Here is a 20,354-nt window from a genome sequence, read left to right as displayed (position 1 = left end):
CTTCTTCACCGCCCTGTGCCACCATTCACCGCTCCACGGGGTGGTGAATGACCTTGTCCCCGAACTCGCGGTGACCTTTTTTTTTGGTCACCGTTTTGGCGGCTAGCTGCGGGTAACAACCACCGTGTCATTCTCTAACATATACTTTCCGTCCAGGATGTCTGCCCAAAGTGTTGATTATCCCTGCAGGATGTCTAAGTCTAAGCCCGCCCAGAATCCATCCAAACGCCTCCCAAAACACTCCTCCCAACATGCCCATTTAAGCTCTGGATGCACAGTGGCTTGGAAGTCCTGCTAATATCCAGAAAGTTGGTTTTGATTATCGGCACTTAGACATCTTGGCTATTAGGACATCCGCGTGCTGATTTAGGCAGGTTTTTAGATTTCTGGATGTTTTGATTATGAGCCTGAAAGTGTGTAATTTTGAGGGATAGTGAGTCTAGGTATCGTTAGTTCATATTGTCTCTGTGGGAAAATTCTTTATATATTCCATTTGGACACTTTCATAAATGCAAGTATTACTGCATACTTTTAGTTTTGCTAACATTACAATAATGGGTCTGCCTTTTAAGAGGTCTTTTTACTAAGCTGCGGTAAAAAGTGATCTTATCTTACTCTTATGCAGGTCTTTTCCACACTCAATGGCCATTTTTACTGCAGCCATTAAAAATTTTTTTTTTCTAGTTTTTGCATTAATGGCCATGCGCTAATGTTGCCATGAATGCACAGCCATTTAAAAATAATATTGCGTGAGCACCCATTTTGCAGGTGGTAAGGCCTCCTGTGCTCTCCATGCACGGGCTATTTATTGCATGGTTATGTAAAACACAGGAAGGCCTACCCTCAGCCTCTGACATGCCCCTGGGAAAATTTACAAAAATTATTTAGCATGGAGTTAGTGCCCTCAGATTTCCAATTTATTATAGGATTCCCAAGTGCATTACCTGGTATTCCATTTCATGAAGAGTTAGGTGAGCATTAGCCTTCTAGCGACACAGGCAGCAAAAATTGACCCCACAATCACCAAACTAATAATCAATACAACAGACATCAAAGTATTTCGAAAAGAAATCAAAACATTTCTATTCAGAAAACACGTCATTACCAACTAATATCCTCCCTTTATGCACAAGCTCTCCCTCTATAGAATAACACATTAATCAATTCTTAGAACCTTTCCTATCATACATACTCTGATTCCTATATAAACATTTTCCACACTATCCAATAAACTTCTTATGACATTATTAGGTAACTTCCAATCTGTAAACCGTATATACTGATATTCTCCACTATATTCTCTTATCACTTGATTCCCTGATATGTAATTTTCATAATTGAATCCTCTACCACACCATGTAATGTACATGAATCACTGTTATGTAATTTATCTAGATAATCTTTATTACGCAATTCTTTTGGTAATGTCCAAATCTCCTATAATTTGTATTCCGCCTTGAACAATATATAATGTATAATGTATTCGAAATTAATTTTCCTATGAACTGTTTTCCTACCTTCTTCTACTCTATGTTTATAACCTAACTAATTTATTTTTCTCAAGTACTTTAGCAAGAATGTGAGCCTTTGGGACAGTCAGGGAACTCTAAGTACTCTCTCTTCATCTTAATTAATCTTACTTATTGCATTTCTTCTGTTTCTACTGTAAACCGCTTAGAACCTCACGGTACAGCGGTATATAAGAAATAAAATTATTATTATTATTATTATTAATGCAGCTAAGTAAAAGGACCTCTAACCTTTTACAAAACTGCGCAAGAAGTTTTTAGCGCCAGCTGGTGTGCTGAATTCTCTGCACTGCTCATAAGAAATCTATTCCCATTGAAGCAATGTAGCACATTCAGTGCACCAGCCAGCGCAAAAAATCTTTTGTGTGGTTTTGTAAAAAGTGTGTGGGGGGGGGGGGGACATGTGTTAAGCAGTTCTTATGGAATTAATGTGCACCGTTCCTGTGCTGGCATGGCAGCATGCTTTAATTCATGTGCTAACTGAATGCTGTGATAAGGGCAGGAACTGGATGGGTTCTGGGAGTGGACTGCGCATGGCAATTAGCTCACAGTGCTTATCACACGCTGTCACTTGTGTAGATAGCAAGGGTGCATTTATCGCTTCCTCCAGAGGGAGCATTATGCATATCTATGCTAATCAGAGTGGTAAATGCAGAGAACAATATTTACCACACAGCCTTTGCATTTACTGCATTTATTTATTGAATTTGTTTTCTATCCTGTTTGCATGTTAATATTTGCAGTTAAAATAGGGTAAGTGCAAACATTTACTGCACTTTAGTAAAAAGACCTTTACAGGTTGGGTCTGGTTTTTGTCAGCTTTTTCATATAGTCACAGTATGGGAGAAAACGTCTGAATTAATCAAACTTCTTCCACTGAGAACATTATAGTAGTTTATAAAAAATAGGACATACTGAGCAGTGTGATTATTCAGATAGTACCAACCAAAACAAGGTGATCAAAATATTTACCGTAAATATCAATAGTGAGCATCCTCAGATGGTTTATTAAGAGAGATCATAACATCAATCACCGTGGCGCCTTATGTCCCAGTTTCAGGTTCTAAATATATAGCTTTAAAGTGGTATGAAAAAAATGTAGCCCCACATTCCAGAACTTGGCGACTGTTATTAGGTGCATGCATAGTCTATATCACTAAAGGTAGTGGCCACAGCTTGAGGCACCGTTGATATCCGTGCATGTGCAGAGGCTCTCCAGATGGGCCCTGATTCGCCAGCAGGGAAGAGGGCCGGAGAGGTGAGGCAATGGTGACAGCTGATTGCCTACAGAAATGTTTTTCAACTACTTCAAGCCAAGTACCCCCTAAGTCTAACAAATATCAACTGAGTACCCCAACCACAGACCTCCCTAGGCCCACCCAAGTTCTGACCCAGATCCCATCCCCTTTACTAATTGTAATGCAATTTTTTCCATTCATTTATCATATACACACAATATACACAGCAGATATAAATTCTCAAAACGGACACATTTCAATCACTATATTGCAAATAAAATCATTTTACCTACCGGCGATCCTCTGCAGGCTGCTGTAATTAGCTTTAAAGACCGGGAGACCAGGGGGAAGCCGGAGGACGCTAGAGAGAAGGGGGAAACATGCAGGCCTTCGGTGAATCGGGCAGTGCTGACGCTGTACCATGTAGGGAAGTCAGCTGGCAGGCACCTCTCTTCCTCTTCAGTGTGCTGTGGCACACTTGGAATCTCAGGAGGCACACAGTTTGAGATATACTGGTCTATATAGAAACATAGAAGATGACGGCAGATAAGGGCCATTGCCCATCAGGTCTGCCCACTCTACTGACCCACCCCCAAGTCTACTATCCTAGGGATCCCACTCCTGGTGACAGGTTCCCTTGGCTTAACCCTCTAAGGGATCCCACATGAGCATCCCATTTGCTTTTAAATTCTTGCACGCTGTTTGCCTCGATCACCTGCACCGGGAGCTCGTTCCAAGGATCAACCACTCTCTCGGTGAAGAAATATTTCCTGGTGTCGCCATGAAATTTCCCGCCCCTGAGTTTGAGTGGATGCCCTCTTGTGGCTGAGGGTCCTTTGAGAAAGAGAATCTCTTCTTCCATCTCGATACGGCCGATAATATACTTAAACGTCTCGATCATGTCTCCAGAGGTGCCAATAATTTGCATTTACATGCATAAGCATTAGGCACTATTCTATAAAATGCATTACTTAGGGCCAGATTCTATATATTGTGCCGAAAGAGAAAAGGGGGGTGGGACTTATATGCTGCTTTTACTGTGTGGTTTACTTGGGGGCAATGAAGTATTAAGTGACTGGCCCAGAATCACAAGGAGCTGCAGTGGGAATTGAGCTCACAACCTCAGGGTGCGGAGGCAGCTGCTCTAACCACTAGGCCACTCCTCCACAGCACTTAGCGCAGTTTTACAAGGCGCGCGTACCTTTCGTAAAATCATGCGTATGTTAGGCGCAGATATTTAGGCCAGCTAAAACCAAGCCTAAATGCCTGTGCCTAAGTTATGTGTGCACTGGGCATTTGTGCACTGCTACTAACACATGCTTTTTACAGACGCACACTTTCCAAGTTAGCATACCTTTTAATTAATGCCAATTAGTGTCAATTGCTAGGTATTAATTGCTAAATTGGCACCTATTAAGCTAATTAATCAAGTTGTGTACCTATATTAGCTTCACATACCAATGTACACGTACAGTTTTAGGCACCATTTATAGAATTTGGGGGTGAGTGCATAACTGCAGGATTGTATATTGGGGGAGAGCACAGGTGAGCTTGGGTGTGTCATAAAATAATACGTGCAATTGTGAATATTGTGCATTTAGATTTAGATTTTTTTTAAATTACGTTTGCTGAGTTCTCTTAGATCGTATTTGTCAGGCAGTACTTTTAAAACCATCTTGCAAACTGTTGTTTTGTCATGCTTTGACTATTGTAACCTCGTTCTTCCAGGAATACTGGCCTCAACACTGTGTGCTTTGCAAGTTGTACAAAATTCAGTTGTTAGGATGCTCTTTTAGAGCGGGGAGGCGTGAACATGGGCCAGAATACTATACTAAACTGTATTGGCTGAAATTAGAGCATCAGATACGTTACAAATTGCTGGTAATGGTGCATCTCGGTGTACATGGAATAGTGCCAAAGTACGTAGTGGATAGTATTCTGCCATATGTTCCGCTTCCAAAGTTGCGTTCAGTGGAACGTGCAAATTTGTATATTCCATCAATTAAGCAACTACGATTGAAAGTGTCCAGAGCAAGCATGTTCTCCTGTATAGGACCACAAGCATGGAATGAGATTCCGACATATATACATGAGCAGGCAAACCTGTATAATTTAAAGAAATTATTGAAGAGGTTTCTATTTTGCAGGATGAAGTATAAGAACTGAGCTTTTATGGTAACTTTAAGGACTGGTCGCTAGAATGTTCTTATTATCTCTGTTTTAATTCGAACTGTATGTAAAGATGTTATAACTGTGTATGTTTTTTGCTATGACCCGCTTGTATAAAGTAGGATATAAAATATAAACTATTTGCAAACTTTCACCAGCTATTGAGCTTACTGCTACCACTACTAGTATTCATTATTGGAGTGCTCAATAGTTAAATGCCAACATCATCTATCGAAGTGGACTCTGGTCCTCAAATGCTCATGCCTCAATAAATTGGTTAGCCTTTAAAATGCCACCTGCCTCTGTCAATTTTCCTGAATTCAGAAACCTCTTTTTGGGATTATTTAACGCAGCTTGAATCCAGGAAGTAGTCAAAGAGTGCTGGGCCTGCCTGTCACTAGGCTGAAGCTTTTCTGGCTCTAAAGATTAAAATCAGAGTTTCTTTGCACATAAATCAGACACAAAACAGACATTTGATGCTTTTTTTTTTTTTTAGTCAAATCTCTACCCTCAAAATGACAGCAAATAAAGAGCTTTCATCGGCAGTACAGAAAAACAGCTTTTTCAGACTTGGTAAAATCATTTCAATATACATACAACCCTTTTTGTATTAAAATTTATTTTATTTTTTTAAAAGTTGCTTCTCTCCATTCGAGCTCAAAAACTCATCAAGGCGGTTTACAGTCCAGAATAAACAGATAAGCAGAAGTCATACATAAAATAACCAATCATAAAAGCTGGGGAAACCTCAGACGTATGGGTAGAGCGTAAGTAAGGAATCTGGTAGTTTAAATATATTGCTTCTTCCTAGTTCATTTATACAGGCGAATAGCTGAAAGTAAAGTTATTAATTTTTTTAAGATATTTATATATTGCATATTACTATTTATCCTAAGCAGATTACATCAGAAATACTAAAATAAGAAGAAATCAACATATAACAAATTAGACAATAACATAAAAGACAATGCTGAGACGTATAGAAGCAAACATAAACAACCACTCTGATTATTTCTGGAGAATAGTTCTGTTCCAGGAGTGGCCTTTAGTGTGCTGTAGAGTAGTTGGTGGAGGGTACATTAGAACATCAGGTCATTATAGTGGCCCAGACACTATTGTGGCAATTCTATAAAATGATGCCAAACCCCTCCCCCCCTTTTTTTTTTTTTTTTTTTTTTTTACAAAACCGCAATAGCGGTTTTTAGTGCAGGCCAGTGCACTGAATGTTTTGCGCTGCTCGCAATGCTCTTAGAGTTCCTATGAGCATCGGGAGAAACGCAAAGCATCCAGTGCACCGGCCTGTGCTAAAAACCGCTATTGTGCTTTTGTAAAAGGGGCATGCTTAGCACCAATTCTATAATGGTATTAGGGCGCCTAACCATTTGTGATAATGTGAATGAGAGTAGGTAGGGATCCTGTTCCGTTCACAGATGGGGAGAGAAAATAAACATGAAAATGTTCCTTAGCCATAACAAGGTTCTCCAGCAGCCTGCTTCTGAAGGGCCACAGTGTATATTGCTGTCTCTCTACACAGCAGTACACTTTACTTGTGTCTGTTCTGATTCCCCAGAGTTACCATTGTGGTCTAGCAGTGGCATAGTAAGAGGGAAAGGGGGCAGTCCACCCTAGGCGCTGTCTTGGTGAGGGTGCAGGCATCCGTTCTCCTCTCTGCCCCCCCCCCCCCCACTGCCGTGCGTATGCTTCCCTTCCACCGTACCTCTGTAATGCTCCTGGCACGAGCAGCAACCCCCAGTCTGTTGCTGCGCCAGCATTGATTCTTCCTCTGTCGTCACTTCCTGGACCCACAGAGGAAGGAAGAGCCGACGCTGGTGCGACATCAGGTTGGGGGTTGCTTCTCATGCCAGGAACATTGCAGAGGTATTGGGGGAAAGAAAGTGGCGTGTGCACAGCAGGAGGGGATGGGGAAGGTGCGTGTGGAGGTGGGGGAGTGGCAGAAAAGAGGGCAGGGGAGGAGAGCCACCACTCTGGGCACCTCTCAGCCTCACTACGCCACTGCTAGCAGTTACCTAGGTCAAAAATCCAAAGTTGGCCTACCTGACTGTAGCAGTTGTAAGGGTGGAGGCAAATGTAATTATGGTATTGCTGCTTCTCTATGAGCCTGCTTAACTTAGCTGTGTCCTGGGGTTTTCTATTTCCTGGACCTTGCCCTCCTGGTTCCACCCTCCTGTGCCACTTTCCCCTTGGGCGGGACTATGGATTTGAAGGTGGCTCTGACACTTCCTTAAGAGGAAGTGGCAGCATCCTATAGACTCCCTCACACAGTTAAAAAGCTAGTGCACATATAATATACATAGAAACATAGAACATGACGGCAGAAAAGGGCCACGGCCCATCTAGTCTGCCCACACTAATGGCCCACCCCCTAACTACCTTCAATAGAAACATAGAACATGACGGCAGAAAAGGGCCACTGCCCATCTAGTCTGCCCGCACTAATAGTGCTCTGAAATTTAGGCGCAATCATAAGAACATAACATAAGAATTTAAGAACATAAGAATAGCCTTATTGGGTCAGACCAAAGGTCTATCAAGCCCAGTAGCCTGTTCTCACGGTGGCCAATCCAGGTCCCTAATACCTGGCCAAAACCCAAGAAGTAGCAACATTCCATGCTACCGATCCAGGGCAAGCAGAGGCTTCCCCCATGTCTTTCTCAATAACAGACTATGGACTTTTCCTCCAGGAAATTGTCCAATCCCTTCTTAAAACCAGCTATGTTATCCACTCTTACCATAACCTCTGGCAATGCATTCCAGAGCTTAACTATTCTCTGGGTGAAAAAATATTTCCTCCTATTGGTTTTAAAAGTGCATCCCTGTAACTTCATTGAATGCCCCCTAGTCTTTGTAATTTTTGATGGTGTGAATAATCGATTTCACAACGTCAATGGCAGACATAAGTTGGCTGCTTGCTTGTGTCCTGCAATGTGTGCAACTGATAGTGTTCTGTAACAAATGGGTGTGTAAGACTGTAACTGAATGTTGTGATTGATGGGGAGCAGGTATGTCTGCTATTGAAAACCAGAAAACAAAACATATTGATTAAAAAGACCCAACTTCAAAGTCCAGAATATAAATGCACATATATACAGTAGTTCTCAATAGCAAAAGAATCAAGAAAATTATAATTATGTAAAATGCCATATGTTTGCTTAAAATAAACAGAAAAATACAGAACGCTTTGAACAAATCAATACCATAAAATCAGAAGCCCCAAAGGATGAAACCAGAAAATCAGTAGTAGTCCAGTCTCCCAAAGCCCAGCTTCTTTTGATTAAAAAAAATCAAAGAAAATTAGAGAAATTATGAATACTGTTCTTGTAGAAAAATATGTCTCATCATTATGCATAAAATTATTATTCCTCTTGAAAATCTTACAACCTGTATTTCTTTCCAGACTGTTTTAGTTCTTTGCCTTGTGTGTGTTTTTTTTAAATAAAGATCTAAGCCTGATCAAAAAAGATAAAACTTTTCACTTCCATGTTTTGATTTGTTCACTAATAATTTTACTTTCCTTTTACTGGCCTCTAATCTGTTTTCTTGTCTTTGATTATAAATTGATTCTAACTTTGCTTTTACTTCTGTCCTTTCCTCTTCTTGAATAGCTTGTCTTTCCTGTTACTGGGAGAATCTCTCAGAAGTCTTTCTTTGAATCTAAAACAGAGGAGTCAAACAGTGCAGAGATGTCTTGTCAGATCACAGCCACCAGTAACGGGGAGGTAGATGGCATGAACAAAAGTCTGCAGGCCGTGATGAAGGGCTTTGGAAATGTCTTCTCTATCAATGTAGGAGGACCCGACCTGCATTCTGGGATGCAGTTAAACCTGCAAGCCAAGCAGAATTCTTCCAAAACCACCTCAGTCAGAAAAGGGACGAAAATCGACATGGCTGTTGATTTTGACTGGTCATCAGATGAAAGCAGTGATTGAAGTCAAAACATTGAGTAAATGGAGCTTTCTGTCTTGCTGTGTTAGGAACTGAGTTCAAGGTTCAGAAACTAAGCGCACAAAAGCCTAGTTTTCACCTGTAAACAAGAAGAAAAATATGCAACACTTTTGATTTAGGTCAGTCCTGCTTCTACCTGCAAAGACTGTTTGTTAAGATTATATGTTTTGTTTGTTTTTTGTTTTGAAATTGTTTGAACTTAAAATGCAAATTTTGTTAATAAAAATGGGTACAGTTTGCATTCATATTACACCATGAGGCCTGAATTTCCATGGCTTTGATCACTATGCAAAATCTATGGAGCCTTTAGAATTTCTCTGTAAGCATGGATTCCAGATAGTTGTATTTTGAAATAACAATACCCAATTGTGCCAAGCTTCCCGTTGATGCACTTGCCTTGCACTATGGGCTTTCAACATGCAGTGCTCTCATTTCGAACCTGTGCTCTTTCTTACGAGACAAATTATTGACCTGTTCTATCGAAGGGCTCCCTCCCTGTAGAGACAGAATGCGGGAGATTTCACAGATCCATAAAACTATGGCCAAACTTCTCCCTGTTGTTGCCACATAAGCAACTGAGGTAGAACACTGTAAAACTGATGACAGATCATTCATGGGACACTACAGTTTGTGTAGTAAAGAATATGTGAAGTCAGTTTTAAGACAAGTAAATGAGATCTACTGAAGAAAATTGCCAGGTGGCGGGCTTAGAGGTACAGTGCTATTCCTGGCCACATTAAAGGTATAACTATGCAGCATCTAGGAACTCAAAGATGATAGGCAAAAAGTGAAAATTAGGGTCTCCTCTTGCCAAAACAACAACAACAAAAAAGGAAATCGGTTGTTCCTCAGGAGCTAATTTGGCACCCTCCATCCTCCGCATTTCAATTGTGCATAGTCAAAAGCAGGTGATTGTAGTGAGACAGATGCTGTGAAAAAGAAAGGTGGGACAGGATCATAAAAATATCAAAAGAAATGCCAAAAAATCAGCAAAGAGGATAATTGTGAGTGTTGACCTTTATGAGATGAATTGTGGTTCTTGAAAGGCTGGTGGTGGCAGGGTTTTTTTTTCTGCTTGATGTTAGTAACATTATTTTAGTAAATGCCATGTCTTGTACAGCGAGACCAAAAATCTTACTGTATGTTTGAAAATCCCTAAGCAGAGAAATGAGTATATGTATATAGATTTAAATTGTCTTTTAGCTTTGTACATACAGACAGCCAGCTTCGGTATAAAATGTGCACCACTTTTGTTTCTGTAAAGCTAGACAGCATAAAGCAACAGTTTTATTATTATTATTATTATTTTTTGCCAAAAATGTTTTTTTTTTTTTAGTTTAAAAGAATCTAGCAGTATATGTAATTTCAGCAGCAAATGACTCCTTCTGTCTTCCCTCCTAGCTGCTCAAACCACAGCACTGTCAATCAGAGCAGCTTGAAGCCGACCTGATTGGTTCTGCTCTCTGATGGGCTCCACCATGGTGTGAGAGCAACTGGAATGGCAGAAAGAAGAAAATTATTGCTAGCTCAAATTATTTTTGCTTCACGTAGAGTTGTTTAAAGAATTGTGCATTACAATTTTCATGATTAAAGCAAAAATTTAGTTAAGGGAGACTACTGCTTTAAGAATCTATTCACTAAATTTTCTCCCATTTTGTACATAGGACAGAACTCCTAAGGGAATGTTGACTTATACTTTGGAGGCAGTAATTAATCAGCCCCCCATTGTTGGAAGGAATATTGGTACTTTTAGTGCACATTTTTCCAGCGAATTCTTTTAAAATTAGTTAGCCCACAGCAGATGCTCTAAAAGCACCAGCTGTTTGTGCAGGGGTATAAGACAGAGGGCCTGATTCTATAAACCAGTGTCACACAAACTTTGCCAAGCCGCAGCACACTAAATGTGGTGGCTACGACTCAAGGCATCCAGAAGTGCGCGGACGTTGACGTGATAATATCACACGTATGCGCAAATGCCTTCAGACATGCCCTGAGCCACCAGTAAGGGGGGGGTGCTGGAAGGGAAGACGCGTGGAGAGGACAGGCTCTTGTGTTAGCTGACTGCCTATGGGATGTGCCTTTCACCGCGAGAGGCACATCTTGTAGGCAGTTAGCTGGCCCTGACGCATTTCCTCCTCCCCGGCGTTGCGCGGCACACCTGGAATCTTGAGCAGCACACAGTTTGCGATACACTGCTATAAATGATGCCTAATGGTACCTAACTTGTAGGCACCACTCCACAGGATTTTCAAACAACCTCTAGGTGTCCTTTATAGAATCTTACCTAGAGGCACCTAAGTGGACTTAGGCATCGCTAGGCCTCCTAGAGGTAGACATCAGTTTATTAATTTCCCAATGACTAAGTCAACCACATCTATTCTTCGTCCCTAACCATGCCTACTTTTCAGGTAGACATTGATAGGCGTCGCTAGGCGCTGTGCGGTAGTCTGCGTGCAACCTAATTTGATTATTATAATAATTTTTTAATTGTTTTTTTATGACATGGTCAATTACTATGCCTTTTAAACCAATTAAAAACAAGTTGCACACAGAACTAAGGCATCATTAGGCATCCATGATTAGAGCACCTGGTCTAGGTGCCATTTTTTAGAATCAGACCCAGAGTGTGCGTGTTTGAAAATCCCATGTGCAAGAGCTGATTTCCTTGACCTAAACGCTTCCAGAAATGCCTGTTTTTAGTGAAACTGAAAGTGTGTGTGTATATATGCACGTACACATATATATATAGTTCTAACCACACAGAGGAACGCTGTTTGTAGTCATGTCATTTTTTTTACCTGGGTAATTAGATGATTAGGATTTTATATTTTAATTACTCGCCTTTCAAAATCATGCTCATGATGAGTTACATTGAGGTGTAGGAGGTATTTATTTCCCTGCCTCATGAGGGTTTATAGACTAAATTTGTAGACTGAGACAATGAACGGTGAAGTGAGTAGCTTCCAAGGAGCTCTGAAGAAAGAAACTGAATTTGAACCCTGGCATCTCTGCTTTGTGGTCTGTTTCTCTATTCACTAAGCTACTTGCCTACTGCTGGGGAAATGGTATTGGAGATTGCCCTATTTGATCAGAACAAGAGGGGAAAGGGAGTGTTGCTTTGGAATATACCGTACTTTAGTACAGTAATAATTTGACAGTTTGCTATACATACAAACATTTCTCCAGTCTTGCTGAAATTTTTTAATAATCCCTTCTCAATGTTTATACTTACCGTTTGCTCATCAATAAACAGCCCATGGAGGTTAGTGTTTTGTTAAATGATGCATCTGAACAATGATCTCAAACAAAGAGACTTAGCAGAGACCAATCAGAAATAAGAAAGTGCAAATCAGTTTTTAAAGTATTTTTAACCTTTTTTCGTTCTTGCTTTTATTATTGATATTGTAGTTCCATTTTCCTTTTAGTATTAATTTTATTAATTTTGTGCAAACCGTATAGATGTTCTTCTATTGCGGTATATCAAATTATAAATAAATTTGGAAACTTCGATTGCTACAGGCTTAGACACGAATAGTCAGCGTTGGGCCTTATCTCTCTACTGGTACTGAACATCCAGATCTTTGCCAATCACCAAAATTATCTGGATATCAGGGCAGGGTTGGGTGGCACTGGGCGGGCCTCTAGGTCTGGATTTTGCGATCATAAAATTTGATAACCCTACCATTTCTATATAACAGACTGTCTTCTTCAACAAGTATGTCCATAAATTATTCAAATTTTCTTAGGGCTTGTGTGCATATTGCCCTAAGGAAAGTACCCAACACAAGTACATATATTATTTATTGCACATATAGCACAGCTGTCTCTAAAATTTATTTTCATACTTATGAAAATCAAAAACAATACACAGAAGTCCAAAGTCCACCCCAACTCCGCTCCCAGGAATGCTTCTGCCTATCTTCCCTAAATGTATGCATGAACCCTCTAAATCTAGAAACTTGCGTCCAAATGTATGCCTAACGCACAAATTTGCATGTGCAATTTATAGCATAAGGTCAGCTGTGTGCGCAATTTAATAATTGGCTGTTAATTGGAGTCAACAGCCAATTATCAGCTTCAGTTGCTGTAACTTGGTGCTAATTGGCTCCAATAGGTAGCTGCCCTTAAATGCTATTCTAGATGTGAAAATATACATTATCCTGAAACAATGTTCACTCTTTTACCTTGCACATGGCTTTTGAAGATTGTTTCTCTAATTCTAAACATAACATAGGGCTTAATTTCTTGAACAATCTGGAACATAGTTCCACTGAACTCTGGAACAATAGGGATGTTCTGCTGCGGTCCTTATCTTCCAGGAAGCCTGCAGAGAGGAGAAGGGGAGAGGGAAGGCCTGAAGCAAAGCAGAGAACAGTTACTGTTTTTCTTTTCTGCCCCGGGGATGTCCACCCCATCCCCTGGTTCCACAGTTCTGTTTTTTGTCTACAAATTAAGCTCTGTATTTATGGGATTTAGAAATTTGAATTTTTAAAAAGGTGGCGTATTTCATTTGAGGGTACATGTATTTCATTCCAGAAAAGTGAAAACTCATCAGAATTACAAATGTATTTGGATTAAAAAAAAAAAAAAGTAGAGTAAAGCAAGGAGTTAGTAATTGAGACAATAATTGGGCAGCTTAATATTTTCAAGAATCTGGATCTTGGGCTCCTCCCTCTAGAGCAGGGGTTCTTGACCTAGCCCTCAATACACACCCAGCCAGTCAGGTTTTTAGAATACCCGCAATTAATAAGTATGAGCTAAATCTGCAGTCCTCAAAGTGAAACATACCATCCACTATTATAGTATCCTCATACACAAACGCCTACCACGGTTCATAGACAAAATCGTGCGAGACAATGGCGCGCCGACAACTGAGCGCAAGGTTGACGGCGCGCTGAAGAAAAGCACTATTTTTAAGGGTTCCGACAGGGGGTGTTGGTGGGGAACCCCTCTATTATACTTAACAGACATCGCGCTGGCGTTGTGGGGGGATTTGGGGGGTTGTAACCCCCCTCATTATACTTGAAACCGAACTTTTTGCCTGTTAAGTAAAGTGGAGGGGGTTCCCCCCCACACCCGCCGTCAGAGCCCTTTAAAATAGTGCTTTTCTTCGGTGCGCCGTCAACCTTGCGCTCAGTTGTCTGCGCTCAGTTGTCTGCGCGCCGTTGTCTCGCGCAATTTAGTCCCGTCACCGCCCACCACTATCACCTTGATCCACTCTGTGTTCAATTCATTTCATGTGTATATATATGTACACAGTATATATATGTACACATATATATAGTTTACATGTTAAATCGTCACCGGATCTTATATTTAATGTTCCATTATATTAGGTATATTATAACGTATATAAATATTTTTCCATCTGTTGCAATAACTTATCTGCAGGCATATCTCATGCATAGGGGTTACCAGACGTCCAGATTTACCCGGATATGTTGTCTTTGCAGAGGACTGTCTGGATGGCTTTTCATAACCCGACACTTTGTCCGGGGTTTGAAAAGCTGTTGAGATCGGGGTCAAGTCTGGATATATCTGTGCATATTCAGATGCACTCTGGACTCAGCCCAAAGAGACAAGGTTTGCATGGGGCTGGGGTTGGGGGGGTAAAATGGGATGGAACGGGGCAGGCCCAGGGGTGGAATGGGATGGGACCATGCATCCTCTTTTCCAAGATGCAAAATCTGGTAACCCTACTCATGCATATTCATAGAGGGTATCCTGAAAACCAGATTGGCTACACATATCTCAAGGACCTGGCTGATAAGCCCTGCTCTAGAGTCTGGAAGATAGGTTAAGTTTCTGCCATAAAATAGAACAAAAGAAACGTGCAAAGAAAATGCCAATCTGTCCAAATTTTGAAAGCGCACATTTTATGGCCAAGCAGCTAATTTTCTAAAATTTCTGGAAAGTAAATCTTCCAGAGAAAACTGCAAACATAGGGCTCCTTTTACAAAGCTGTGGTAGTGATGCTGCCGCAGTAAATTCACTGACGCCATATTCAGTTCCTATGGGCTTTGGTGCATTTACCATGGTAGCAATGCTATGGCTTTGTAAAAGGGGCCCATAGATAGTAGATTAATTGTTTTAAAATTAAGCAAGAAAGAAAGCATAATATACAGGTGGACAGCATTAATAATCTGTAACAAGCATTTGAGATCTACGATTCTGTTATCAGGTCAGCGTATACCATAGCCAGACACCAAGGGGTGTGTTTTGTCCAGTTAACAGACATCCCTAAGCACTTATTTATTGGCTAAGCAGGGAGGTTTGTCAAAACTCATTCTTTATCAGCATGGTCTGAAATTACTTGTATAAAGTTAAGGGTCCCTAACAAGTGCTTAACATGGGGAAAACAGGCCACTGCAAAACGCATTAAAACATTTTGTTTGTATATTTATATATTTATTTGAAATAATTTCTGTTCTGCTGTATCTATGGTATTTTGCCTGTTTGTGCACATTATCTTTTTTTCAAAAAACTTTTGGAGGAGGTGTGCCATAGGTGGAGAATGGGCATGGAAACATTAACCAGCTAGTGCAGGGGTAGGCAATTCCGGTCCTCGAGAGCCGGAGCCAGGTCAGGTTTTCAGGATCTCCACCATGAATATGTATGAGATGGATTTGCATGCACTGCCTCCTTGAGATGCAAATCTATCTCATGCATATTTATTATGGATATCCTGAAAACCTGACCTGGCTCCAGCTCTCGAGGACTGGAATTGCCTACCCCTGAGCTAGTGTATTCACATTAGCATGCACTAACTGGCTAATACACAATAAGGGCTCCTGCATCAATCTTTTACTAATATTGCGTGCTAATGCGAACATTAGTGCACAACCTGAAATTCAAAAATGGAAAAAGCCCTAAAATTCCACTGCATTAAATCTGGGCTTAGCGCATGCTAAAATCCCATGCTAAACCCAGATTTCAGCACACTTTAGTCAAACAGCCCACTAGATGGGGTCATAGTAGGCCTAGATTCACTAAACTTGCCGACTGGATCGTTGTTGGGCGATTCTTGGCCGAGTTTTGCCGGGCGACCGATTCACAACAGATTCTACATGCAAATGATCTGCTTGGCGGACGCCATATAGCGATCCCACAGATCGCTATAAGAGCGATCGAAACGCATACGCAGAATATTCTTGTTGGTTATTGATGCAATTTATGCATGCGGTTGCTCGTCGCCCTTTACTGCTTAGTTAGTGGGCGGGGTTTATTCCCACGCATTATTGGCGGGCTGCCCGCAAAGCACAAGCAAGCTCAAAAGAAAGGGGGAGGGGTGGCTGCAGTTTACTTTTGCTGGCCCTACTAGTTGTGAATTTTTTAAAAGGAATGATTTGTGACTGACGCAGTGAATTATTTTGATTTTTGTGTAACCAAATTATTGAACAGAACATACTTTAAACCTACGGATTAAAACCACGGGTTCGCAATGCGCTTTTTAAAGAATATATAAAAAAGGAATGAATTCTTATGCACAAATGAATTCTTACGCGTATATGCAAAGTTATTTTACAGTTTTATTTTTAATTTTGATGGTTGTTTTATATGGGGTTATAACCTCGATACTGATATTTTAGAGCGGAAGAGAGCAGGAGAGTCGGCAAAAATAGTATGCGACTGGTCCTCAGTAATTGCTTCTTTTCGGATCGGCAAACACAATCGGTGTTTCTTCTTCTGCTTAGTGAATCGATCGCTTCCTACTTTTGCATGCCATTTGCTCTCATTTTCATGGGTGGATCGGCTCGGGTAGGAGATTGATCGGACAGCAGTTTAGTGAATCAGGTTGGGGAACGATCGCAAAACCAGTAAAACTGGTTTTGCGATCGTCAGTACAGGATTGGAAGGTTTAGTGAATCTGGGAAACTTAAGGGCCTCTATTTATCTGCTCATTTACCTGACTAACTTGTCCAGCAGGCGTTGCATTTTACCATCGAGTGGACAAAGTGAAACTGTGTTAGGAATGCACCCAGCGCTGCCTTTGTTTCTCTGAGTACGTTTGTGTGTGCAACGATTTGTCTGCAGAGAATTAGGTCTGTTAGCAGGGAGTACATTTAGACATGCTGGTTTGTCCATCTAACCACAATATATATTTTTATATTTTGAATATTGGTCACTATTGGGCTCATAATTCAAACAGAAATACGTCTAAAAACCCACCCAAATCAGCATTTGGATGACCTAAAAATACAGGTTGCCCAAGTGCCAGTAATTGAAATGGGTTTTTAGATGTATCCAGAGACTTTTTAGGCCTCTGAATCTCGCTGTGTGCCCAGAGCTGAAAGGGGCATTTTTTAAGGAGTGGTTAGGGCGGGATGTGGGCCAACCTAGACTTAGTCTTACTGCAGGGATAATCAAAAGTTTTACGACACTGTCTGGATGGAACTTATACGTTGTGACTTAGGCATTCTAAACACAGGTCTAAGTGCCCAAAAAGTATCCAAAGTGACCAGATAACCACTGCAGGGACAAAGTACAGACCCACCACACACTCCCCCCAGTGAACCTGCCTCCAGAACATTGGCACCTGGCAAAGGAAAGCCTAGTAGAGCTGTACAGAGGTGGCTTAAATGGTCTGGGGAATGGGCTAGTGAACCACAAGAGGAGGACCCAGGCCCATAATCCACTCTAACCACTGCATTCATGGTGAAAAATGTAGCTGGTTTTAAGAAAGGTTTAGACAAGTTCCTGGAGGAAAAGTCCATAGTCTGTTATTGAGAAAGACATGGGGGGAAGCCACTGCTTGCCCTGGATTGGCAACATGGAATATTGCTACTCCTTGGGTTTTGGCCAGGTATTAATGACCTGGATTGGCCACCGTGAGAATGGGCTACTGGGCTTGTTGGACCATTGGTCTGACCCAGTAAGGCTATTCTTATGTTATGTGAAGCCACCAACCCCCCCCAACCCTACTGTTCTGCCATATAGGTGCTACCTGCAGCCATAAGGGCTATTGGGGTTGTAGACAAAGGGGTATAGTAGGTTTTGAGGGGTTCACAATAAATTATAAGAGGGTTATGGTGAGATATACATGTGATACCCTTTTTGTAACATTCACAGTAGTGGCCTGTAAGGTGCCCCACTGCTCTCTTGTTATGTCCGGGTAGCCACTTTGCTGGCCCCTCCCACATCCAAGAGGTCTTGTTTTGGACGTTTCTGACTTGGATGCATTTTTGGTCGAGAATATGGTATAAAGATAGACGTAGTGGTGGGCTGGACGATCAAACGCCTACGATGTACAGATGAACAATTTTCAAAAAAAATGTATACTTTAGACGTATTTTTTGAGAATGGACATTTATGCCCTGTCAACTGTGGGCGACTAGCACCCTATGTCCAAATTGGACTTAGATGTTTCTTTCAATTATGCCCCTCCATGTATCCAAATGGACTAACACAGCTATCCTATTACTTCGTTCAAAATGATGGAAACTGAGTTGTAGATTCTTTAACTCCTTCTTCCCCATTTTGTCTAAAACTTAATAATATGTTTATGGAATATCTCTTCTGGTTGTAAGAGGGGTTCAGACTGTGGCCCAGTGAAAATCAGAACTACTATTTTGTGTTTTGTAGTTTGGACAAGGCAGAAAGCACATGAAATTCTTATATCAGTTATTGCAGCCTAGTCCAGTGTTGGGTATGCTTTGTTTCTGCATTAAAGCAGCATTATTTTTGTAAACAAAATATTCATTTTCTGAATAAACATAATTATAAATTATAAAGAGAAAACTTAGGATAAAATCTTTACTTGAAGTGTTTTAATGTGGGTCGAACTTTCCCACTTGTTAAGCTCAGATTTAATGTGACACACTTTTTAGGGCTTTTTCGTTTTTTATAAATGTATATATTTTGCAGGTCATGTGCTAAGTTCCCTTTATTGTGCAACACCTGCAAAAAATTAACATGGGGCACTTAACTCCCTGCTGGGTAGAGAATGACATAGGGGACAAATTTTTCCCCGTTCCCGCAGGAACTCAATTTCTGTGCCCCTGTCACATTCCTGTAAGCTAAGCCTTAACTACACAAGTCTCGAACACCTATGATTTTAAAGTGTTTGAGGCTTGTGCAGATGAGGACAAAGCTTGCAAGAATGGGGCAGGGACAGGAAAAGCACTCGCGAAGATGAGACGGGAAAATGAGTTCCTGCCAGGACTGGGAAAACTGTGTTCCCATGTCATTCTCTAGTACTGGGTGCTCCTGTACTAACCCTGCATTACCCAGTTAGCGTGCACTCATTCTAATGCATTAGCTGGTAAACGCGGGAACACCCACTCTCCACCCATGACATGCTCCCTAGAAAAAATATTTGTAAAAATAGCGCACAATCAGGCAAAATAACATAAAATGCTTTAGCATATTCTGTTTTAACATATTCTGAGGTAGCCTGTTAGCATGTGCTAACTACTTGTTAAGGGCTTAACATCCTTTAATAAAAGAGCTCCTTAATTTGTCTATTGATGTTCATACAGGAAAAAAGAATGTGAAGGGCAAATTCTATAAAAGGTGCCTAACTTTAGGTATTAATCCCTGGCACTCAGATATGAGCATAGTCCCAAGGTGCATGTGCAACTTAATTGGCTAACAAGCTATTAATGAGAAATAATTGACTGCTGCCAGCCAATTATTTACCCTAAATGGTACAAATTAGGATTTGCCTGTGCATCTGGCTGCACGCTATTCTATGTATAATGCAGTGTCTCTCAAACTTTCTTGAGCCGGGGAACACTATCTCTCTTCCTTTAGTCATCCCTCCTCCCCTCCAGTGTAACATTTCTTTCTCCCTTCCTCCTTTCTACCCCCTGCAGTCCATCTCCCTTCCCTTCCTACTTTCTGCGCCCCCCTTCCAGTCCAACATTTCTCCCTCCTTTCCACAGTCCAACATTTCTTTCTCTTCCTCCTGCTGCTGCTTCTCCTCTGATCCTCCTTCCCTCCCTCCCCCAACCAACTTCTCTCCATGAGTCCAACTTTTCATTCTCTGCCGACTCCCCTTCCCTCGAGAGTGACATTTCTCCTTCCCTCCTTTCTGTCCTCCCCATCCTTCTCACCCTCTCCATGAGTCCAACATTTTCTGCCTCCTGCACACTTTCTTTCTCTCTCCTTACCTCTTCCCTTGAGTGACATCCCTCCTTCCCACCCCCAACCCAACATACTCTCTCCTCGTGCACCATTTCTCCCTCTTGTCCACCCCATGTCCTCTTACAGCAAGAGGCACATCCTGTAAGCAAGTCAGCTGGTCTGCGCCTCTCATCCTCCTTAGTGTGCCGCAGCACACTTGGAATCTCAGGAGGCACACAGTTTGTGATACACTGCTATAATGCATGGCACTCAAATCCCATTGATTTTAACTCAAAAGGAGGGTGGTGTCAAGGGCATTCCAGAAAGTCTTACACTTTGTTACTGAATACTGGGCATCAGCATTTCCACCAGGCTTCAGCAGGCATAAGTC

The 20,354-nt window shown here is 41.3% G+C and overlaps 1 protein-coding gene across 5 annotated transcripts in view; it reads left to right on the top strand.

Moving 5' to 3' along the window:
* Positions 1-20,354, top strand: part of MAP3K20 (mitogen-activated protein kinase kinase kinase 20) — a 252,134-nt gene that overhangs the window by 127,586 nt on the left and 104,194 nt on the right. Inside the window, exon 11 of one of the 5 annotated variants that reach the window (XM_033945060.1) lies at positions 8,560-9,149. The exons of the other annotated variants lie outside the window; for them this stretch is intronic. Coding sequence (XP_033800951.1) covers positions 8,560-8,883 — 324 coding nt within the window. The 3' untranslated portion in view covers positions 8,884-9,149. Of the gene's footprint in view, positions 1-8,559; positions 9,150-20,354 lie in introns of those variants that run through there. 5 annotated transcript variants of the gene reach the window in all.

The sequence above is a fragment of the Geotrypetes seraphini genome, chromosome 5, assembly GCF_902459505.1.
Source record: "Geotrypetes seraphini chromosome 5, aGeoSer1.1, whole genome shotgun sequence".
Taxonomy (NCBI): Eukaryota; Metazoa; Chordata; class Amphibia; order Gymnophiona; family Dermophiidae; genus Geotrypetes; species Geotrypetes seraphini.
The sequence above is the reverse complement of the archived record's forward strand: the minus strand, read 5'-3'. Positions and strand labels throughout refer to the sequence as shown.